The sequence below is a fragment of the Xenopus tropicalis genome, chromosome 7 (assembly GCF_000004195.4).
Source record: "Xenopus tropicalis strain Nigerian chromosome 7, UCB_Xtro_10.0, whole genome shotgun sequence".
NCBI classification, from domain to species: Eukaryota; Metazoa; Chordata; class Amphibia; order Anura; family Pipidae; genus Xenopus; species Xenopus tropicalis.
The window spans coordinates 115,277,595-115,300,671 of NC_030683.2; the positions used below are offsets into that span (position 1 = coordinate 115,277,595).

The window sequence follows — 23,077 nt, forward strand, 5'->3', positions numbered from 1 at the left end:
ACCCCTACTTGGGGCAGGTGGTACGTAAAGAAACACAATATGGACTTTGCAGTGGGATTTATTCAAGTCTGTGTTGGCCCTAGAGTGACGCAGCCGCCAGTTTGCAGGGAAATGGGCATTTTCAGAACAGTAGTTTTCAGAAAGTAACTGCTACGTGCGTAATAGCGAGGGCTAATATGGCGTGCGTTTTTTTGCACACGGCATAAATCTCCGCACATGCGGTAAATATCACGTAAAATCAGTCACCGCAAGTTAAATAACGCAAACAACATCGCTTCTTAATTATGACACGTGTCCTTTTAGTGAATTGAGCGTTAAGTCGCAAGAAATAAGAGGCGATAACAGTTTTAACGCCAACTATAAATAGCGCTCGTTTTATCGACCTTTAGTGAATCAACCCCATAGAGTGTAAAAAAAAATGTTGCGTGTGTGTAATTTTTTTTTTGCGCGTGACAATATTTTTTTGACGCAGTGAAAAAATCAGCCAATGGCAAACGTGGAAATTTGCCACAAAGCCATGCCTTGCAAAATATTTTGCTATTAGTCATTTATTCTGTGCAAGTGCTTTCTTGCTCAGAATGATCATTTTGTGAAATCATCCCCTCCCCCCTACCCCTCCCCCATTGTTGGCTAAGGAATAATATTAAAATACCAGTACGGGCGAAATAAACAAAATGGGAAAATGCATAAGTAGATCAATTGTGTGTTTTATTTAAAGGCATATGAAAAAAAACCCCAAGTCATTGGCACGCCAAGATCTGGCCTCCCCCCCTCCCCGTGCCAATCGACTGATGTTTTTGAGTTTTCTGTGTGTTGATTGAGCGTCTAATTTAATTGGAAAAGAGATACAACAAGTCATTGGCACGCCAAGATCTGGCCTCCCCCCCTCCCCGTGCCAATAGACTGATGGTTTTTAAGTTTTCTGATTTCTTATCTTCACCATCAGTTTTACACACAGTTTTATTCCCAACAAGTAAAGATCTCAAACAGTCAAAGTAATGTTATCAGGTCTGGGTCTTACCTTTACCCGGAATAGCCCAAAAACCGGCTTGTGATCCGATTGTCTCATAAGTGTGCAAGAGCCATATTTCAGAACATGGATGTCGTCCTGATTCCGGCTCTTGTACATCACTCGATCGGTGTAGGAAGGCGCCCTCTGTTTCTTACTCGTGTCATAGTCATCAGATCCAATGTCAAATTTATATGTTGGACGGAATTGGATTTCGGCTTCCTTAAATCCTTTAAATATGGAACCTTTAGTCACCTCTTCTGACAGCTGGTCGTACTGCAGGAGGGACCTCATGTCATTCTCTGGAAGGTTCTCTAGGATGGAATCCACTTCACTCCGACTCTTGCTCAAGCGAAAATTGAAGTCTCCGAACCAGAAGACCTCATCAAACCGACTCGTCACATCATCTGGATCGGAGTAAGTCGGGTTTGTGTCTGGAATGTTTTTAGGGAGCTGCAGGTCTTTGATTATTTTCTTATAATTCTGGATTCTTTTCTTTAATTTGGAATCTCCTGCCGCAAAGTGGGAGTTGATAAAAAGGAAGGAGGTTCCAAAGAATGTAAACGAAGCAGCCACAGCCCCTTTGGTCTTGATCATTGGGAAGAATCTCGTGGTGACAGTTGCACATTCAACCTCCGAGCAGAACCATATGAGATTTCGTCTGATAAACAGAGACAGGTACAGGACACCGTGAGCTGCTGAATGAAGCAAGACATAACGATGTCCCAGTGTCCGCTGCAGACGGGATTCCCATTCTTGCCTGTAGGGGCAGCCTTCTTGCACTCCAATAACATACAGATCTTGTGCAGACTCGGTGCCCAATGGAAATAAGAAATCATCCAGTCTCTCTGGAAGATCCTTTTTCCCATTCATATTCCAGGTGGCAGTAAATATCTTTAGATTTTTCTGTGGAAGATGTCGTTCTAGTACATCTTCTCCAAATAAGCCTTGACCAATCAAGAGCCTCTCTTCTAGATGCCTCTTATGGCTGGTCTGGCTAGCAGAAACACCAGTGTGCACCTTAGTGGTGTACCGGAAATACCAGTCAATGGCTAATCCAAAGCTAAAAACCAGGAGAACCAAAAGATAGAAAAGGAATTTCTCATCATTCTCCTCAACTTCATCATGCTCTGTTTCTTGATATACTGTGTTTCCTTCATGGAACTCCTGTGATGCATGATGGGTATAAACAAGTGCTGTGAAAATCATTACTGTTAATAGTTGGGCCCAACCCAACCGGTAATGGCCAACAGCCCAGTCAATGGCAACTGCCAAGAAAAATACCATCAGGATAATTGGACCTAGTGAGTAGGTCTCTTCAATATCTGCCTGGTTAAAATCTCCAAATTCTTCTGGTACCAGAATTTCTGTCTGGGTCAGTGATGAATGATCGTTGGAATAAAGACATTGTCCTAATAGAACAAAAAATGCAATGAAAGGTTGGAAATGCATTGTTAGAAAAAAGGTTGCTGAGCTCTACTCAGCAGATGTTGTTCGAAGCAAGTGACCACTTCGAACTGAGCTCTGCACTAAGTGTCAGGCATTAAGTAACCTCTTATCAGTGTTGCCACGGTAACCGCATACTAATGAGCTTGTGATGTCACAATGCAGATTCTTATCAGCGTTGCCATGGTGACCGCATGAGGCATTAAGTAACCTCTTATCAGTGTTGCCATGGTAACCGCATACTAATAAGCTTGTGGTTACTTCAATGAGGTCACAATGCGGTTGCTATGGCGATCACACAATAGAAGATAAACCTTCTTTAACCCTTTCACTGCCAGTAGACTTGGGGCTATTGTTACTGCCAGACAATTTTTGATAATTTGTGCCTTTTTACTTTAGGGGCATTTATGGGGGGCAGTTATTTAAAAAAACTATGTATAATTATTTTTTTTTCTTTATTTCTATTATTTCAGAGCAACCTAAGCTTTCAAAGCAATTCGCTAACAAGAAATAGGTTTCTAAAATACCTAAAGAATGAGAAAAATACATTTTCTATAATACAGACACATGTATCAAATACTTATTTTATGCACAGAAATACAATTGATTTTGAAAGTCACATGTCTACCGAAAATCTTAATACCAAATCGTATAGAGTTTTAAACAAACGGTACGAATGGGCCCCAAACAGCCGGCACCACAGGGCTCAGTTTTCCCCACTCCAGATATCAGTGTTCTTTATATTTCAATTAAGCATTTTGGAAAGAACACGAGACAAATTCAAAATAGGTACATTTGCCTTTATCTGCAAACTATCCAGCTACAGTCCTGTCCTCAATTTAATGTTTTTATTAAGAATTTCTGAAATTTTAAAAAATTAGGCAACGGCAAAATGCAGAAATTTGCCACAAATTCATGCCTGGCAAAATATTTCGCTTATCACTATTAGTCATTAATTCTGTGCAAGTGCTTTTTTGCCCAGAATGATCATTTTGTGAAATCACCCCCTTGCCCCTGCCACGCACCCCTATCCCCCCCCAGCGACCCCGCCTCCACCTAGTGCCCTCCCCTGAATGCGCGTATGTGAAACACATCAGGGGGGGACATTGGCAGCCAGGGAAGCGGCAACAGGGTCGGGTCTGGGCCACTGGGGCCCACTAGTCTGACCCTGCACGACAGGTTGCTTTAAGTAAAATATATAGGAACAATGTAAGTGCATCTGGCCAAATTATCTATGAGCATACAAATAAGAGGGGATGGAGCAATGTACCTTCCCTGATCCCCTTTTTTACCAGTAATTTAGTATCTATGCAAGTGTGTGTATTTACAGAAACAGGGGTTTGCAGTGACAAAGTTATGATCATAAAACTGACAAGCCACCATACCACGTCAAGGTAAACCCCATATAGTGCCCCTAACTATTTACCTACATTTATATTGTTCCAGGGCTGGCACCTCCCTGCACGGGGGCATTTCTTGGCAAAAGTGTATTCTGACCAGGGCACTGGTTTCAGTCACAGGGGTCTATAGGCTTAATCATTCCCTCTTGTGGCTTTTATAGGACTTTTTAAAGCACTGCCCAGACTGACACCCATTTTAATCTTTAAAAGGGATGGGTGTGAAGGTGCAACAAGCACATGAAAGTTTAGCCATTCTTCCTACAGAACGCTGCTAAAGTACAAAAGGAACCCAAAGGGGGTTGTGGGAGCACTCCCAGGCTAAATATATAAGTACAGGTATGGGACCTGTTATCCAGAATGCTCGGGACCTGGGGTTTTTCGGATAAGGAATCTTTACGTAATTTGGATCTCCATAACTTAAGTCTGCTAAAAATAATTTAAATATTGAATAAACCCAATAGGATTGTTCTGCCCCCAATTAGGGGTAATTATATCTTAGTTGGGATCAAGTACAGGTACTGTTTTATTATTACAGAGAAAAGGGAATCATTTAACCATTAAATAAACCCAATAGAGCTGTTCTGCCCCCAATAAGGGGTAATTATATCTTAGTTGGGATCAAGTACAGGTACTGTTTTATTATTACAGAGAAAAGGGAATCATTTAACCATGAAATAAACCCAATAGGGCTGTTCTGCCCCAATAAGGGGTAATTATATCTTAGTTGGGATCAAGTACAGGTACTGTTTTATTATTACAGAGAAAAGGGAATCATTTAACCATTAAATAAACCCAATAGGGCTGTTCTGCCCCCAATAAGGGGTAATTATATCTTAGTTGCGATCAAGTACAGGTACTGTTTTATTATTACAGAGAAAAGGGAATCATTTAACCATTAAATAAACCCAATAGGGCTGTTCTGCCCCCAATAAGGGGTAATTATATCTTAGTTGGGATCAAGTACAAGGTACTGTTTTATTATTATAGAGAAAAAGGAATCATTTTATAAAATTTAAATTATTTGCTTATAATGGAGACTATGGAAGATAGCCTTTCCATAATTTGGAACTTTCTGGATAATGGGTTTCCGGATAAGGGATCCCATACCTGTACAATGGAAGTGCAACTGATGTTGCCACGTTAGCTACAAGCATATAAAAGAGGGGACTGATCGGTTCCACTAGTTATTTAGTATCTATGCAAGTGTGTGTGTGTATTTACAAAAACAGGGGTTTTTAGTTTCAAAGTTATGATCATAAAACTGACAAGCTACTATACCACATCAAGATAAACCCCATATGGTGCTCCTAACTATCTATCTATTTAACTATTTTTCAAAAGCTGACACCTCCCTGCATGGTAGCATTTCTGGGGATCACATACATACATGGAATGAGCAGTGTATGTTGTGGGGAATTATACATGGGATTGGCTGTATATTTACATACAATAGCCAAAGCTTTATGCTCCCCCCAGCGATTGTAATCACTTACCTGATACCCAGGGCCGGTTTCATGCTCTATAGAGTGAAAAGCTGAAGTTTCATAAAAAAATAAGTGGGTTTTTCACTCTACCATGCATTCGTTCGGCCCGGGATCATGAAGAAAGAATAAGGAAGAGGATTGTTCTGCTCACAGGAGCACCAGCCCAGGGTACCAGGTAAGTGATTGCAATCACTGGGGGTGCCTAACCCCCCCCTGTGATTATAACTTTCCTTCTCCATTAATTACTTTGTCTTAATATCATAGTGAAGAATTAGTTTGGGTGTAAACCCGCTTTTTGTTTGTTTAACGCGCAAAACTATTTATTTTGACGAGGGCAACAATTTTGCCACCCGTTTCACCGTGAATCCATGCCTGCTGAAAAATTTCGCCCATCACTAATGATAGCATCTATCGTTTCTAGAACATTTCCTTAGTCTAAACTATTGCAACTATTTACCTACATTTATATTGTTCAAGGGCTGCCACCTCCCTTCATGGGTGCCATATGTGAGTGTAGGTTCCCAAAAGGCAATGCCAACATAGGCTGTATGTGCCTGGGAACAGTTTCTTCAGTATCAAATAGATAAAAACTTCATGTCTTGTGTTTTGAATGCAATAGATGTCTGTGTGTTACACACTGTAATATGGAGGAGTCCGTAAACTGCCAGAAATAACCTCTTAGGTGTAGCGGAAAAGCCCTGCCAACGCCGTTATTCAAGCAAATAGTCATAACCCAGTATAGCAACGAGAAATTGGGCTTTAGCAAGGTCAAGGAAGTTCTGAACCACCTTGGGCACTAAAGGAAAGAAGGAAGCTCATCCGCTGACGTCATGGCGTGGTGCCGAGTGGCGCTACACCACGCACCATGTAGAAATGAGGGTTGAAGCACGGTGAAGCAGGAGAGCCATAGGGGCCAATTCACTAAAGGTCGATAACGCTTATGGCATGGTTTTTGCGTTAAAAAGCATGCGATAATTAAGTCCCGATTCATCAAAGTCATTTTCCATGCATTAAGACACATATCGCATGTGCAAAAAAAACACATATCGCAATGTCTTATTTACTTCTCATTGCGTTAATTATTGAATAGAAATAATGCTAACGCATGATTCACAAACACATATGAAACATAAAACACACTAAATATTGCACGAGTCTGTGCGAATATTAACCCCTACTTGGGGCAGGCGGTACGTGAGCTTTTGGCAACACAACAAGGACTTTGCAGTGGGATTTATTCAAGTCTGTGTTGGCCCCAGAGTGATGCAGCCGCCAGTTTGCAGGGAAATGGGCATTTTCAGACAAGTAGTTTTCAGAAAGTAACTGCTACGTGCGTAATAGCGAGGGCTAATATGGCGTGCGTTTTTTTGCACACGGCATAAATTTCCGCACATGCGGTAAATATCACGTAAAATCAGTCACCGCAAGTTAAATAACGCAAACAACATCGCTTCTTAATTATGACACGTGTCCTTTTAGTGAATCGAGCGTTAAGTCGCAAGAAATAAGAGGCGACAACAGTTTTAACGCAAACTATAAATAGCGCTCGTTTTATCAACCTTTAGTGAATCAACCCCATAGAGTGTAAAAAAAAACATGTTGCGCGTGTGTCATATTTTTTTGCGTGTGACAATGTTTTTTGACGCTGTAAAAAAATCAGCCAATGGCAAACGCGGAAATTTGCCACAAATCCATGCCTTGCAAAATATTTTGCTCATCAATATTAGTCATTTATTCCGTGCAAGTGCTTTTTTGGTCAGAATGATTATTTTGTGAAATCATCCCCTTTCCTCCTCCCCCTCCCCCATTGTTGGCTAAGGAATTATATTAAAATACCAGTACGGGCGAAATTAACAAAATGGAAAAATGCATAAGTAGATCAATTGTGTGTTTTATTTAAAGGCAAAAGAAAAAAAAAAAAAAACTAAGTCATTGGCACGCCAAGATCTGGCCTCCCCCCCTCCCCGTGCCAATAGACTGATGGTTTCGAGTTTTCTGTGTGTTGATTGAGCGTCTTTTTTAGTGGGAAAAGAGATAAAACAAGCCATTGGCACGCCAAGATCTGGCCTCCCCCCCTCCCCGTGCCAATAGACTGATGGTTTTCAAGTTTTCTGATTTCTTATCTTCACCATCAGTTTTACACACAGTTTTATTCCCAACAAGTAAAGATCTCAAACAGTCAAAGGAATGTTATCGGGTCTGGGGCTTACCTTTACCCGGAATAGCCCAAAAACCGGCTTGTGATCCGATTGTCTCATAAGTGTGCAAGAGCCATATTTCAGAACATGGATGTCGTCCTGATTCCGGCTCTTGTACATCACTCGATCGGTGTAGGAAGGCACCCTCTGTTTCTTACTCGTGTCATAGTCATCAGATCCAATGTCAAATTTATATGTTGGACGGAATTGGATTTCGGCTTCCTTAAATCCTTTAAATATGGAACCTTTAGTCACCTCTTCTGACAGCTGGTCGTACTGCAGGAGGGACCTCATGTCATTCTCTGGAAGGTTCTCTAGGATGGAATCCACTTCACTTCGACTCTTGCTCAAGCGAAAATTGAAGTCTCCGAACCAGAAGACCTCATCAAACCGACTCGTCACATCATCTGGATCGGAGTAAGTCGGGTTTGTGTCTGGAATGTTTTTAGGGAGCTGCAGATCTTTGATTATTTTCTGATAATTCTGGATTCGTTTCTTTACTTTGGAATCTCCAGCCGCAAAGTGGGCGTTGATAAAAAGGAAGGAGGTTCCAAAGAATGTAAACGAAGCAGCCACAGCCCCTTTGGTCTTGATCATTGGGAAGAATCTCGTGGTGACAGTTGCACATTCAACCTCCGAGCAGAACCATATGAGATTTCGTCTGATAAACAGAGACAGGTACAGGACACCATGAGCTGCTGAATGAAGCAAGACATAACGATGTCCCAGTGTCCGCTGCAGACGGGATTCCCATTCTTGCCTGTAGGGGCAGCCTTCTTGCACTCCAATAACATACAGATCTTGTGCAGACTCGGTGCCCAATGGAAATAAGAAATCATCCAGTCTCTCTGGAAGATCCTTTTTCCCATTCATATTCCAGGTGGCAGTAAATATCTTTAGATTTTTCTGTGGAAGATGTCGTTCTAGTACATCTTCTCCAAATAAGCCTTGACCAATCAATAGCCTCTCTTCTAAATGCCTCTTATGGCCGGTCTGGCTGGCAGAAACACCAGTGTGTGCCTTAGTGGTGTACCTGAAATACCAGTCAATGGCTAATACAAAGCTAAAAACCAGGAGAACCAAGAGATAGAAAAGGAATTTCTCATCATTCTCCTCAACTTCATCATGCTCTGTTTCTTGATATACTGTGTTTCCTTCATGGAACTCCTGTGATGCATGATGGGTATAAACAAGTGCTGTGAAAATCATTACTGTTAATAGTTGGGCCCAACCCAACCGGTAATGGCCAACAGCCCAGTCAATGGCAACTGCCAAGAAAAATACCATCAGGATAATTGGACCTAGTGAGTAGGTCTCTTCAATATCTGCCTGGTTAAAATCTCCAAATTCTTCTGGTACCAGAATTTCTGTCTGGGTCAGTGATGAATGATCGTTGGAATAAAGACATTGTCCTAATAGAACAAAAAATGCAATGAAAGGTTGGAAATGCATTGTTAGAAAAAAGGTTGCTGAGCTCTACTCAGCAGATGTTGTTCGAAGCAAGTGACCACTTCGAACTGAGCTCTGCACTAAGTGTCAGGCATTAAGTAACCTCTTATCAGTGTTGCCACGGTAACCGCATACTAATGAGCTTGTGATGTCACAATGCAGATTCTTATCAGCATTGCCATGGTGACCGCATGAGGCATTAAGTAACCTCTTATCAGTGTTGCCATGGTAACTGCATACTAATGAGCTTGTGATGTCACAATGCAGATTCTTATCAGCGTTGCCATGGTGACCGCATGAGGCATTAAGTAACCTCTTATCAGTGTTGCCATGGTGACCGCATACTAATAAGCTTGTGGTTACTTCAATGAGGTCACAATGCGTTTGCTATGGAGATCACACAATAGAAGATAAACCTTCTTTAACCCTTTCACTTCCAGTAGACTTGGGGCTATTGGTACTTGTACTGCCAGACAATTTTTGATAATTTGTGCTCTTTTACTTTAGGGGCATTTATGGGGGGCAGTTATTTATACTGTATAATTATTTTTTTTTCTTTATTTCTATTATTTCAGAGCAACCTAAGCTTTCAAAGCAATTCGCTAACAAGAAATAGGTTTCTAAAATACCTAAAGAATGAGAAAAATAAATTTTCTATAATACAGACACATGTATCAAATACTTATTTTATGCACGGAAATACAATTGATTTTGAAAGTCACATGTTTAATGAAAATCTTAATACCAAATTGGTACAGTTTTATACAAACGGTACGAATGGGCCCCAAACAGCCGGCACCACAGGGCTCAGTTTTCAAAGCACCACTCCTCTGTATTATGGGAAGGCCATCTCCCATAGACTCCAATTTAGGCAAGTGATTCTAATTTTTAAAACTGATTTCCTTTTTCTTTGTAATAATAAAACAGTACATTTACTTGATCCCAACTAAGATATAATTACCCCTTATTGGGGCAGAACAACCCTATTGGGTTTATTTAATGGTTAAATGATTCCCTTTTCTCTGTAATAATAAAACAGTACCTGTACTTGATCCCAACTAAGATATAATTACCCCTTATTGGGGGCAGAACAGCCCTATTGGGTTTATTTCATGGTTAAATGATTCCCTTTTCTCTGTAATAATAAAACAGTACCTGTACTTGATCCCAACTAAGATAGAATTACCCCTTATTGGGGGCAGAACAGCCCTATTGGGTTTATTTAATGGTTAAATGATTCCCTTTTCTCTGTAATAATAAAACAGTACCTGTACGTGATCCCAACTAAGATATAATTACCCCTTATTGGGGGCAGAACAGCCCTATTGGGTTTATTTAATGGTTAAATGACTCCCTTTTCTCTGTAATAATAAAACAGTACCTGTACTTGATCCCAACTAAGATATAATTACCCCTTATTGGGGCAGAACAGCCCTATTGGGTTTATTTAATGGTTAAATGATTCCCTTTTTCTCTGTAATAATAAAACAGTACCTGTACTTGATCCCAACTAAGATATAATTACCCCTTATTGGGGGCAGAACAGCCCTATTGGGTTTATTTAATGGTTAAATGATTCCCTTTTCTCTGTAATAATAAAACAGTACCTGTACTTGATCCCAACTAAGATATAATTACCCCTTATTGGGGGCAGAACAGCCCTATTGGGTTTATTTAATGGTTAAATGATTCCCTTTTCTCTGTAATAATAAAACAGTACCTGTACTTGATCCCAACTAAGATATAATTAAATAACAGAAAGATCCCTTATACAGAGCATCCTGGATAACACATTCTTTACCTGTCCCCTGGCTCATAGGATCCATTATTTCTTTCTTTTTAGCTACTGCTAAATAAACACTTTTACTGCATTTATTTAGGTTAAACCCATACAAAAGTACATATTTCCCAGAATGCTGTATGTTTTTAGAAAGCACAGATTTTTTTTGGTTTTGATGAAATTTCTAAAAACCTTACAGCAGCCCCTATGGCACTTTCCAGAAGTCACAGGTTGCCAGTCCTAGCCGGAGAGGGACCCTAAAATGAATATTGTGCATATGGAATTTCATGGATAACACTTTGGCTACTGCAATATAAGCACCCTGCAAGCATTTTGCAGCTAGGGATGATTGCCATCTCTAGTTTTTAAATGACTTTTAGCAGACTAAACTATCGCGACTATCGCCGTCGCGATAGTTTCGTATTTTGCATGACTCTTTCGTCGCCGTTACGACTTTTTCGTATATTTTCTGCGACTTTTTTGTTGCCGTCGCGAAAAATTCGGATTGGTTTTTCCACCGTTTACTTTAGCGCAATACGAAATTCATCGTGACGGCGATGAAATAATTGTGCAAAATACGATAAAGTCGCGACGGCGCCGGAAAAGTCGCGACAAATACGAAACAATCGCGTCGGGGACAAAAAAAAAATCGCAAAATTTCCGTTTCCAATCCGTTTTTTTCCCATTCAGGATTCAGATTGGAGGATTAGTAAATGTGCCCCATAATATATGGTGATCCAAATTATGGAAAGATCCTTTATCCAGAAACCCCAGGTCCCGAGCCTTCTGGATAACAGATCTTATACTTGTACCAATAAATAAGTGTTGTATGTATTTTTGCACCTGATAATGCCACATGTGGGGAAAACGCTGACCGTGGTGCATTACTCCAATAAATATGATGTTGGGGGGTTCCCCCAGGCCTAGAGTTGGATTCAAAATAGACTCTTGCATTTTAAGTACCCAGAGGCCCAAATAGCCCCCCCACCAGCCCAATATATAGTGAGTGTCTATGGCATCTTACAGCAGCCCCTGTGGAATTTGCCTGAACCCACAGATTGCCGGCCTGGGCCTGTTCACAATTATAGACTTTCCCCTGTAAATTAGGACCATTGGAAAATGAGAAGAACAGCAGCTGGTATTGTAATTGTGTAGTTATTAACCAACACTGGTTATAAAAGTATCTGAGTTTTATTTAAGTTTTTCCCCTCTGCGGCAAATTAGAGAGGCTTCAGATGGGGTTTTTTGCCTTCCTCTGGATCAACTTGTAGTTAGGCAGGATATATATAGGCATTATGGTTGAATGTGATGGACGTATGTCTTTTTTCAACCCAACTTACTATGTTACTATGTAAGTTTATCAAAAGGCAGACATTCACAGTAAATTTCCATATTTTGCCATTGTTTTGCAAAACTTCCATGAACATTCACCTCAGAAAAACATTTCTCGCGCGTCAAAATGGGTGCGGTCGCGTCAAAAATAGGGACACTTATATAAAAAAAAAAGTTGTGCGACACCTGCATTACACAAATTTTTAAACAAAGCGAAATGGAACAGATTCGCTCATCACTATTTATCAACTTAATGGATGCCAGTACCAACAATACTACACCTTCCTAGGCATCCCCTTTTACCCATTGGGGCATACTGGGAGTTGTACAATGGTTTATGCTGTCCATTAGCTTAATAAACTCTGGGCTTTAGGTAAAGTAGACTCATTAGATAAAAGGTTAACCCGTCCCCTGATAAATTACATTTTCCATAGCCAAAGCATATTGGGCCTGATTCACTAAAGTGCGATAAATTTTATTGCACGCTTTTTTGCATTAAATAAGATGTGATAATTAGCACGCGATTCACAACAGTATTACTGCGTGCGATAAGTCGTGTATTGCATGCGTTATTTTTTGCGCAACCGCATGCGTTAAATAGCGCACGGAAAAGAATACTAACGCATGATTCACAATCACTTAGGCGCGCTAAATATTGCATTAGGCTATGCGAAAAAATAACCCCTACTTGGGGCAGGCGATAATAATAGAAAAGTACAGTAAATGAGCTTTTGGCAATAAAATATGGACTTTGCAGTGGGATTTATTCAAGTCTGTGTTGGCCCTAGAGTGACGCAGCCGCCAGTTTGCAGGGAAATGGGCATTTTTAATACAGTAATTTTACGAAAGTATTGGCATGTATGGCTAACATGGCGTGAGTTTATTCGCACGACTATTTATATGTGGCTGCAATTGATGAAATGTTTTGCCAGGCATGGATTCGCAGCAAATTTTTGGACATGCGGCGAATTTTTCCGCGGCAAATTTATTCATACGTTTCAGAAAACAATCTGCCAATGGCAAAACGCATGAAAAAATTCGCCACGAAAAAATTCATCGCGCGTCAAAAAATAATAGTCGCGGGCAACAATTTTTTTGCCCGCACAACATTTTTACCGTTTCGTGGATCTTTCGAAAGATTTGCAAATTTTTCACTAAAGATAACCAGAACACATTCGCTCATCACTAGTGGCTACTATTTATAAGCATCTACTATTTATATGATACCATTTATATACACTATTTATAAGCTACTATTTATATGCGGCAACTATACGCGTGTGTTATTTAGAGCATGTATCATCAAATACCGCACGAAAATAGTCCTCGCAAGTTAAATAACGCATGCGATATCGCGCGTAAAATAGTGCAAGTATGCTTATAGTGAATCGTGCGATAAGTAGCGATAATTTAGACGCAATAAAATTTTTTTTAAATAGCGCACGTTATTTCGCACTTTAGTGAATCGGCCCCATTGTGAGATAACCAGAATATTGGATTATTTGTTTAGTATTAATAGATAAGTAACCTAGAACCATTCTGGCTTTGGCATAACTAAAACTGCCAGCGTTCTTCAGTGTGCAAAGTATGTTACAGCAGGTTGTGACCTGTTGTTTTCTTTGAAATGTGTGAGTTATGCAGGATAATGCACCCCCTATTGCAAATGATAAAGGATATCTATGGCTTGTATAAAGGAAATTGTATTTATGGTAACAGAACTCTGCTGCAGATTCTAACATCCTTATAATTTGCAGTAGGGGGTGCATTATTCTCTTTATAAATATATACAAAGGAAATTGTAGTAAAAGGTATAATCGGAATGTTAACATGCAAAATGAAGAAAGAAAGGTTGCTGGCTTGAACTTGGCATGCCAATTTTGTAATGTTTTTTATTTTACTTTTTCAGTAAGAATTTCATTTATTGTGATGCCCATAGGGGCAAACAAAAACATTTATTTTTTTAACATGGAGGTACATAAATCTAATATTTTCTTTAATATATAGCTGATTATAGAACATCATTGCAAATAAAAGCAAAGGGAAACACTGCACAAAGTTTTTTCATTATTGGCTTTTATTGCATTTCTTTAATATAATTGTGTCATTTTCATATTTAACCAAACCAGATGTCGGGTAATATAATTCATGCAATTAACATTGCTAGGGTTCTATTGATCTCCGTATGACGGTTACGTAGATACACAATTGAATCATTATTCATCATACTCGGTAGCAGAAAGGAAACATAGACACAAAATCTAAGCATCTTGAGGAAAATTTCACTCACATCCCAAGTGACACAATGAAGGAGATACAATCAATGCCATTGATAATTGTCTTCAGAATGACCTTTCCGTGTATGAGGTGAACACTTTATAATTGTAAATGTCAACACACTGCAATGCACTGTATTAAGTCTGATGAATTTTCCCAGATCGCACAAATCTATTGGCTTTGAATAAAGGCTGCAAGGTTTGTCTCGTTATCCTCATACAATATTAAGTCATGGGGTTTCCCTGTCGGCTAATGAGTCAAGAAATCTCAGGTTGCTTAGTTTTCTATAGATGCGTCAAATGATTGCCTTCCAATGGGTGCTTCTGTTACGGTGAAATGCGTCGGGCAATTCCTTGTTGTTTGGGTGCGTGCAGGGTTGGGACGGGTGTTCAAATTGCTTTATACCTGGACATGGACAATGACTGGTTTGACAATGAGAACCTACAATTCAACTTGCCAATCTTTAAATAGAATAGAATAGAATAAAATATATCTTTATTGTCATTGTCACATAGTAACAACGAGATTTACAACAAACAACAAACTCCAAGCAGTGGCATAATAATAGAGAAAATAATTCTACTGTTTCATATTTAAAGCCATAATTGCTCTTGGATAAAAGCTGTCTCTCAAGCGATTTGTACTGGCTTTTGCGATTTGAAATCTCCTGTAATCGATAATCAATCAGTGATAACAAATATAGCGATGAGCGAAGTTTTTTCGCCAGGCATGGATTCGCAGCAAATTTCCGCATTTCGGCATTGGCGAATTGTTTTGCAAAACTTCCGTAAAATTCACAATGGAAAAATTAGTTGGGCATCAAAAAAATTGGTCACACGTCAAAATTGGGTGCGGTCGCGTCAAAAAAGGGCACGGTCGCGTCAAAAAAAGGACAATGTTGTGTCAAAGAAGGGCACGGTCGCGTCAAAGAAGGGCACGGTCGCGTCAAAGAAGGGCACGGTCGCGTCCAGAAAGGGGACCGGCGCATCAAAAAAGGACAATGTTGTGTCAAAAAAGGCCACGGTCGCGTCAAAGAAGGGCACGGTCGCGTTAAAAAAGGGCACGGTTGCGTCAAAGAAGGGCACGGCCACGTCAAAAAAGGGCACGGTCGCGTCCAAAAAGGGCACGGTCGCGTCAAAAAAGACGCAGGCAACAAATTTGCACCTATTTTAGCAAACAGAGGGTCTGGATATTTGTACAACTGTAGTAGTTCACTGAACACAGCCAGTGCAATGCATGTCTAAACATGTACAATTACAGTCTTCTCATTTCTTAAAGATACATGACGATATATTGTATTAAATTTAAATCAGATGCATGCCTAATTCAACTTTATGCATTATGATAAATTATCTAATTAAATTGTATCATCCAAATATACCCTTATATTAAATTGTACTTAAAACGCATTGCTGCAGGTCAGGTTATGATGGACTGCGGTATCATCTCTCTGCTTGACCCCCTTGACTTTAGATTATAATGCTGCCATTAAAGCCAGAAAGCTGCGCTTTGTAGCAGAGAGCATCGGGAGGCCTGAATACAAATAGGAATATAGTTGAACAGGCGCAGACAATGGACTGTAGGCAAAAGCTGAAGGGGTAGGTTTTACTTTCCATTCTGTTTTGTACTTGGTGATATCCTAGAGCTACTGTATTTGTTTTTCTCTATTTGGTCTCAATATTTAGCTCCTATTTATTGGTCTTCATTTCAGGCAGTGTTGGACTAGGTGTCCAGGGCCTACCAGGGCCACCACCTTAAGGGGCCACTACCCTCACCCCTTTGAAACTCCCCATCCAACGCCCTATCACAATTCCCCCTCAGCTATCAGCCAGAAGGAGGAAGGCAGTGGTCTTGGGTCAAGGTGACCCGCTGGGTTTTCTCCGGGTGCCCCAGTGGCAGAAGGTTTATCTTTTAAATCTATTGCTGCCAAGAGTTAAGTAAGGTGGTGGTTCCTGCTGCTATGTGCTGGACACAGAGTATTAGGGTGAAGACACACGGTGCTACTAGTAGCAGCTACTTGTCGTGGCTACTAAAATAGACAATGCTGATCATTTACTGATAATTGTCTCTACATGTGTTTTAGCAGAGGTAATTCTCAGTATTGTCTATGGCAGGGGATTTTCTGGAGTTTAGCAGCCATGAAAAAGTAACTGCTACTAGTAGCTCTTTGTGTCCTCACCCTTACTGTAATTATATGGGCTAATGAACAAAATGATTTCACCCTTCACTTACATTGTGCTACTGGATTTTCTTTTTGTATTGCCTTGGCGACCCTTGTACAACATGTGGTTTCCAATCAGCACTTTCCATGAGGTTTTTGAGCTGAGCTCTCTGGGTAGATTATAGATTATAATTGCACTGGATAAAGAAGTGGAGAAAAGAGATGAAAGAGAAAGAAATGACAGAGAGAGATAAGGAAATTGGCACAGAGGGGTATTTATACATGGAACATAAATGGGAGAAAAAGGAGGTGTTAGTGCAATATAAGGGATAGAAGAGGAATGAAGAAAACCTGCCATATCGAAAAATAACAAGGGTGAAGGAAGGGAGATCATAGAAAAGGCAATGATAGACTGAGAAAGTAGGAGAAAAGGGGTGAATTTATTTTTAAGGTACCAGCAGGCCCTGGGCAAAATTTTACTGGTGGCCACATTGGCCAAGAAATTTGTGATAGAATAACCCTCAAGCATGTGAAGCTCAATACAGTAAGGCAGGCAGTGGAAAAATGGTCAGTGTTTACTGAAGTAGGCATGATCCCTAGGTGTGCTCCCCTGACTCAATTGCCCCTTTTTTATTTTTTGCCCCTGATGATGACCCCTTATGTGCTGAAACGCGTTGGGCTGATGTTTTCTTTTGTAATGTGATTTTGTATTTAATAAACTCTTTGGATAAATATAGTGCCACTCCTGTGTATAAAACCCCAAAACACAGGGAAGGATAAACACAGGGCCAAGTCCATGCATGATCTCAGGGAGTGAAGGGAGGTGCTAGGTTCTAAATAATATGAGGTAAATACGGACCATATGGGGTTTACCTTGACGTGGTATGGTGATATGTCAATTTTATGATCATAACTTTGTAATTAAAACCCCCTGTTTTTGTAAATACACACACTTGCATAGATACTAAATTACTAGCCACACAAGGGATCTGAGCTTTCTGGATAACAGCCTTCCATAAAAGGGATCCCATACCTTTATCAACACGAGCAAACCAATGTGTTTGATGGGCTTCTACAAGAAAATCATTTGTAATAGTTCAAACCTTATATACTTTGTTCATAAAAACTAGTTACAACCAACCACTTGTGTTACCGAAACCACAGACTGGGAGTTCATGCCAGGTTACTTGCTCTCTATGCCAATGGCTGCCATTGATCTCTGATGTAATGATATATGATATATATCAGAGTAGGGCAGTTCCTGACTCCAAATCAATTCACAGTATTAATGCAGAACCCTGCAATTAATCAAAAGGTTGGCAGCTACTACTAAATTGGACCTGCCCTGGTATTATCTACTTGTATTGAACATTACATGGCAACACAACAAGTAGCCTTGCAGTATGTGCCCCAGTGTATCCACACAGCCACCATCTGCAACAGTCTTGTTTATAAAAGTATATACAAAAAATAAAATCAAATACATCTATTTTTTAGAAGGACTTTAGAAGGTGGAAAAGTCCTAAAATTGCTTGAATACTACTTAGACTCAGTAAATCATTGACTGAATCAACATTTCTTGAGGAGATGCAAAGAAACAATCACATCTCCTAAGTAATTAGCGGCCATTCTGTTGCTTCATCTTAAGAGCCGGGATACGAGAAAAGAGATTAAAAGAATAATTTAATGTCAGAAAATTGATCTATGGCTTTTTTAAATGGGCCTGTATTTACTAATTGGCTTTTGAGAGTTCTGCTGGGCATTTTGTGTGAAACTCGGCAAATAAGGCAAACTGGAAAAGTTGGCGAATCTCTCAGATAAGAAGAATATCACATGCTGAAATGTGTTGTCTGAATCACTCATCTATTAAAACTTCATTTTAGTATGTCAGTAGTGATGGTGAAAGAATTCGCCAGGCATGGATTCGCATTGAATGTGCTCGTTTCGCCATTGGCATATTATTTCGTGAAACGAGCGACAAAATTTGCGGCGTAAAAATTTGCCTTCACAACTAAAGAAATTGAAGTCTGTTTAACACATGGCAGTTTTTTTGACGTGCATCATTTTTGCAATTTTGCGGACTTTTCGCTGTTTTGTAGTGATCTGTCCCGTTTCGCTTCGCCATAAAATTTGTGAAATGGCAAAAAAATTTCTCGAAATGGTGAAAAATGACGCAAATTTTTTTTATCACCCACGTCTATTTTTTGTCGCCCGCGTCTATTTTTCTTTGTCACCAGCAACTATTTTTTTGTTGCCCGCGCTTTTTTGAGGCGCCCGCGCCCAATTAGCCGCACGACAAAACAAATTCCGCTCAACAAATTTTGCTGCGGCAAATTTTCACTGTAGTTTCGGGAAACAATTTGCCAATAGTGAAATGCGGAAATTCGCTGCAAATCCATACCTGCCGCAAAAATTCCCTCATCACTACTGCTTTGCAAATCTTTGAAAACATTCGCAACTTTTTCGGCTAAGCAAAACGGGACAGGTTCTCTCATCGCTGTATTTCAGCACTAGTGATGAGCCAATCTGTCCTGTTTCGCTTTGCCGAAAAATTTGCGAAACTGCTGATAAAATTGCTGACAATTCTTTTGCAGCAAATGTTTGGGGCAGTTCCACAACAAATTTGCCAATGCCAAAAGGTGGAATTTCAAAGTATATCGAAGCCTGGCTAAAAAAATCACTATTCAGCCCTTAAGGTGGCCATACACGGCCCGATTCTAGCTGCTTTATTATTACAGACAAAAGGGAATCATATAAACATGAAATAAACCCAATAGGGCTGTTCTGCCCCCAATAAGGGGTAATTATATCTTAGTTGGGATCAAGTACAGATACTGTTTTATTATTACAGAGAAAAGGGAATCATTTAACCATGAAATAAACCCAATAGGGCTGTTCTGCCCCAATAAGGGGTAATTATATCTTAGTTGGGATCAAGTACAGGTACTGTTTTATTATTACAGAGAAAAGGGAATCATTTAACCATGAAATAAACCCAATAGGACTGTTCTGCCCCCAATAAGGATTATTTATATCTTAGGTGGGATCAAGTACAGGTACTGTTTTATTATTACAGAGAAAAGGGAATCATTTAACCATTAAATAAACCCAATAGGGCTGTTCTGCCCCCAATAAGGGGTAATTATATCTTAGTTGGGATCAAGTACAGGTACTGTTTTATTATTACAGAGAAAAGGGAATAATTTAACCATGAAATAAACCCAATAGGGCTGTTCTGCCCCCAATAAGGGGTAATTATATCTTAGTTGGGATCAAGTACAGGTACTGTTTTATTATTACAGAGAAAAAGGAAATCATTCTTAAAAATTAGAATTATTTGCTTATAATGGAGTCTATGGGAGATGGCCTTCCCATAATTCAGAACTTTCTGGATAACAGGTTTTCACATAATGGATCCCATACCTGTATGACAGTTCTAAAAAGTAGAGGTTTTGAAAAAGTCGCAGTTTGTGACTTTTTCCCTGCGTGCACTTTTTTTTTTATTTCAGACCATAAAGTAAATGTCAGACAGTCATGAAAATAAGATTATTCGAATTTTTAAAGAGAAAAAAATTAGAAATATTAGTTTTAGTAAATCTCTCCCCAAGGTACATGTAATTGAAAATGCAGGTCTTGTTACAAAAGATTTGGATTATTTGCCTGCTTGTTCGGGGTGCTTGTTGTCTCAGTCCAATTTGTAATATCTTACAATGCTAATGTAGATCAGATCTAATTATACAAATATATCAGATTCATTGTAAATACTAGTAATTTTCCTTATTTCCATTTTCTGCTGAGCAGTAGAATCTGCAGAGAGTACACATTAGCCCCAATAGGGCAATAGACATTCATCATTTATTTATTATGAGTGTATTTTGTATTGCTCTTTATGTATCTTTTAAAACAGCATTGTACCAGTGGGGATAAGCTTCCCTGTTTATAGCATTTAGTATTTGCTTAATTACTAGTGTGTTGAGATTTTTATATTTTGCTTTAGTAAAAGAAGAAGAAGAAAACATCTATTTCTATTTACAGTACAGGTATAGGACCCGTTATCCAGAAACCTGTTATCCAGAAAGTTCCAAATTAAGGGAAGGCCATCTCCCATAGACTCTATTTTAAACAAATAATTCTTATTTTTAGAAATGATTCCCTTTTCTCTGTAATAATAAAACAGTACCTGTACTTGATCCCAACTAATATATAATTACCCCTTATTGGGGGCAGAACAGCCCTATTGGGTTTATTTAATGGTTAAATGATTCCCTTTTCTCTGTAATAATAAGACAGTACCTGTACTTGATCCCAACTAAGATATAATTACCCCTTATTGGGGGCAGAACAGCCCTATTGGGTTTATTTCATGGTTAAATGATTCCCTTTTCTCTGTAATAATAAAACAGTACCTGTACTTGATCCCAACTAAGATATAATTACCCCTTATTGGGGCAGAACAGCCCTATTGGGTTTATTTAATGGTTAAATGATTCCCTTTTCTCTGTAATAATAAAACAGTACCTGTACTTGATCCCAACTAAGATATAATTACCCCTTATTGGGGCAGAACAGCCCTATTGGGTTTATTTAATGGTTAAATGATTCCCTTTTCTCTTTAATAATAAAACAGTACCTGTACTTGATCCCAAATGGGTGTATTTAATGTTTAAAGGATTTTTTAGTAGACTTAAGGAATGGAGATCTAAATTACAGAAAGATCCCTTATCCGGAAGACCCTACGTCCTGAGCATTCTGGATAACAGATCCCATACCTGTATCTATATGCCTACTGTTTAGCTTACTGTTTATCTTTATATATCTATTAGTGATGAGAGAATCTGTCCCGTTTCGCTTCGACGAAAAAATTGTGACCGCACCCATGTGACCATACCTATTTAGACCTCAACTATTTTTAGACGACACGTGTTTTTGTGACACGTGACAAATATTTTTGCACCAGATTTTGCAAAACAATTTGCCAATGGCGAAACGCGGAAATTCGCTGCAAATCCATGCCTGGCGACAAAATTCGCTCATCACTAGTATCTATCTATGCATCTTGCTATGGATCTATCACACATTAAGGCACATTCACCTACTCTACATTATCAGACACGTCATGTTTTTTTCCCACAATGCACCATTTTCCCTAGAATTCGTTTAACATTGCGTGTTGCATCCAGCTCAGCTGCTTTCAGTTTGTCAAACTGATGGAAACTATATTTATACTTATACATTTTTGCATCAGTCACTACTAGTGAAGGGCGAATCTGTCCCATTTCGCTTTGCCGAAAAATGTATGAAGCAACAGAAAAATTAGCGAAAACGGTGCCAAATTCGCGAAACGCGTTTGTCGCATGATTTTTTTATGTGACCTATTACGTGCCTATTTTCATGCGACCACGCCCAACTTGACTCCACCATGCCCAATCATGACTGCTCCTATTTTTGACGTGCGACAAATTTTTTGTGGACATTTCGCAAGACAATTCGCCAATAGCAAAATGCGGAAATTTGCAGCAAATCCATGCCTGGTGAAAAAATTCGTTCATCACTAGTCACTGCCCAGTGGAGCATACCATCACATGGGGGGATGTAAACACACAAAGTTGTCCCAGTTCTAGTAACCCATAGCAACCAATTAGTTGTTTCCTGTAGAAGTAAGTGCTCCCTGCTGATTATTTGCTGTAGGTTGCTAGACCTGAATAAATTGCCAATATGAGCCAATTAACCATGGAATGGGAGCAACTGAATGTCCTCACAATACATTAAAGAGACAGGACGGGTTTAACAAAAAAAAAAGACTGTTCTTTTCTAAAAACCATACATTTCCACATATGCCTTTAAAAGCTTCCATAATTTCATAGAAAAACAAGATACAATGGAAATGATGTCTGTGTTGTTTCTGGCAAGATGTGGGAATCAATTTCCCTTATTCTCAATTCTGCTGCTTGTTGATTCAGTGATTGTTGTAAAGTGAGAACATGTTATTTCAGAGCTGTGAAAATGGCTTTGTTATATAACAAAATTTGTGTTTGACACTTGTTAAAAAATACAAGTAGCTGGTGCCCTAAAGAACAAGTTGTATGATTCACTCTCGGTGATTATTCCTCTGTCCTGTTCGGTATTATAGTCAGAGCTGACAGTATCAATATGGAGAAATTGTTTCATTTTTTCACAGTCCCAATTCATCTTTTACCTGACTGTGCCCTCAATGCCGTGGCTTTGCTATGGGTTCCCTTACATACTGTACATAATTACTGGGCATGATATTATAGGCATAAGCCTGGTTGCTTCAGCCTTTCACAAACCCACTTTTGTTGCTGCTAATACAGCCAAAGGCAACCCAGTGAGCTACTGTATATCTATATGGAGCAAATTTTTATTGGGATTAAGATGAACCCCAGGACTGCTAATGATGTGCCCCCGCCCCCAGCCCAATATATAGTGACTGCCTATGGCATCTTACAGCAGCCCCTCTGGCATTTGCCTGAACCCACAGATTGCCAATACAGGCCTTGTTGGGAGTGGGACTCACTCTCATTGT

At 39.5% G+C, this 23,077-nt stretch overlaps 2 protein-coding genes across 2 annotated transcripts; both read right to left on the reverse strand.

The window, feature by feature from the left end:
- Positions 1–785: 785 nt before the first annotated feature.
- LOC101734556 (phosphatidylinositol polyphosphate 5-phosphatase type IV-like) lies at positions 786–2,461 on the reverse strand. Its single transcript, XM_031906547.1, has one exon. The coding sequence runs from the start codon at positions 2,459–2,461 to the stop codon at positions 983–985; it is 1,479 nt and encodes a 492-aa protein (XP_031762407.1). The 3' UTR covers positions 786–982.
- A 5,049-nt stretch (positions 2,462–7,510) lies between these two features.
- Positions 7,511–9,023, reverse strand: LOC101734627 (phosphatidylinositol polyphosphate 5-phosphatase type IV-like). Its single transcript, XM_031906548.1, has one exon. The coding sequence runs from the start codon at positions 8,987–8,989 to the stop codon at positions 7,511–7,513; it is 1,479 nt and encodes a 492-aa protein (XP_031762408.1). The 5' UTR covers positions 8,990–9,023.
- Between the last annotated feature and the right edge of the window lie 14,054 nt (positions 9,024–23,077).

Coding starts and splice junctions, on each gene's coding strand:
- LOC101734556 (XM_031906547.1), bottom strand. CDS start 2,461: ATGCATTTCCAACCTTTCATTGCATTTTTTGTTCTATTAGGACAATGT.
- LOC101734627 (XM_031906548.1), bottom strand. CDS start 8,989: ATGCATTTCCAACCTTTCATTGCATTTTTTGTTCTATTAGGACAATGT.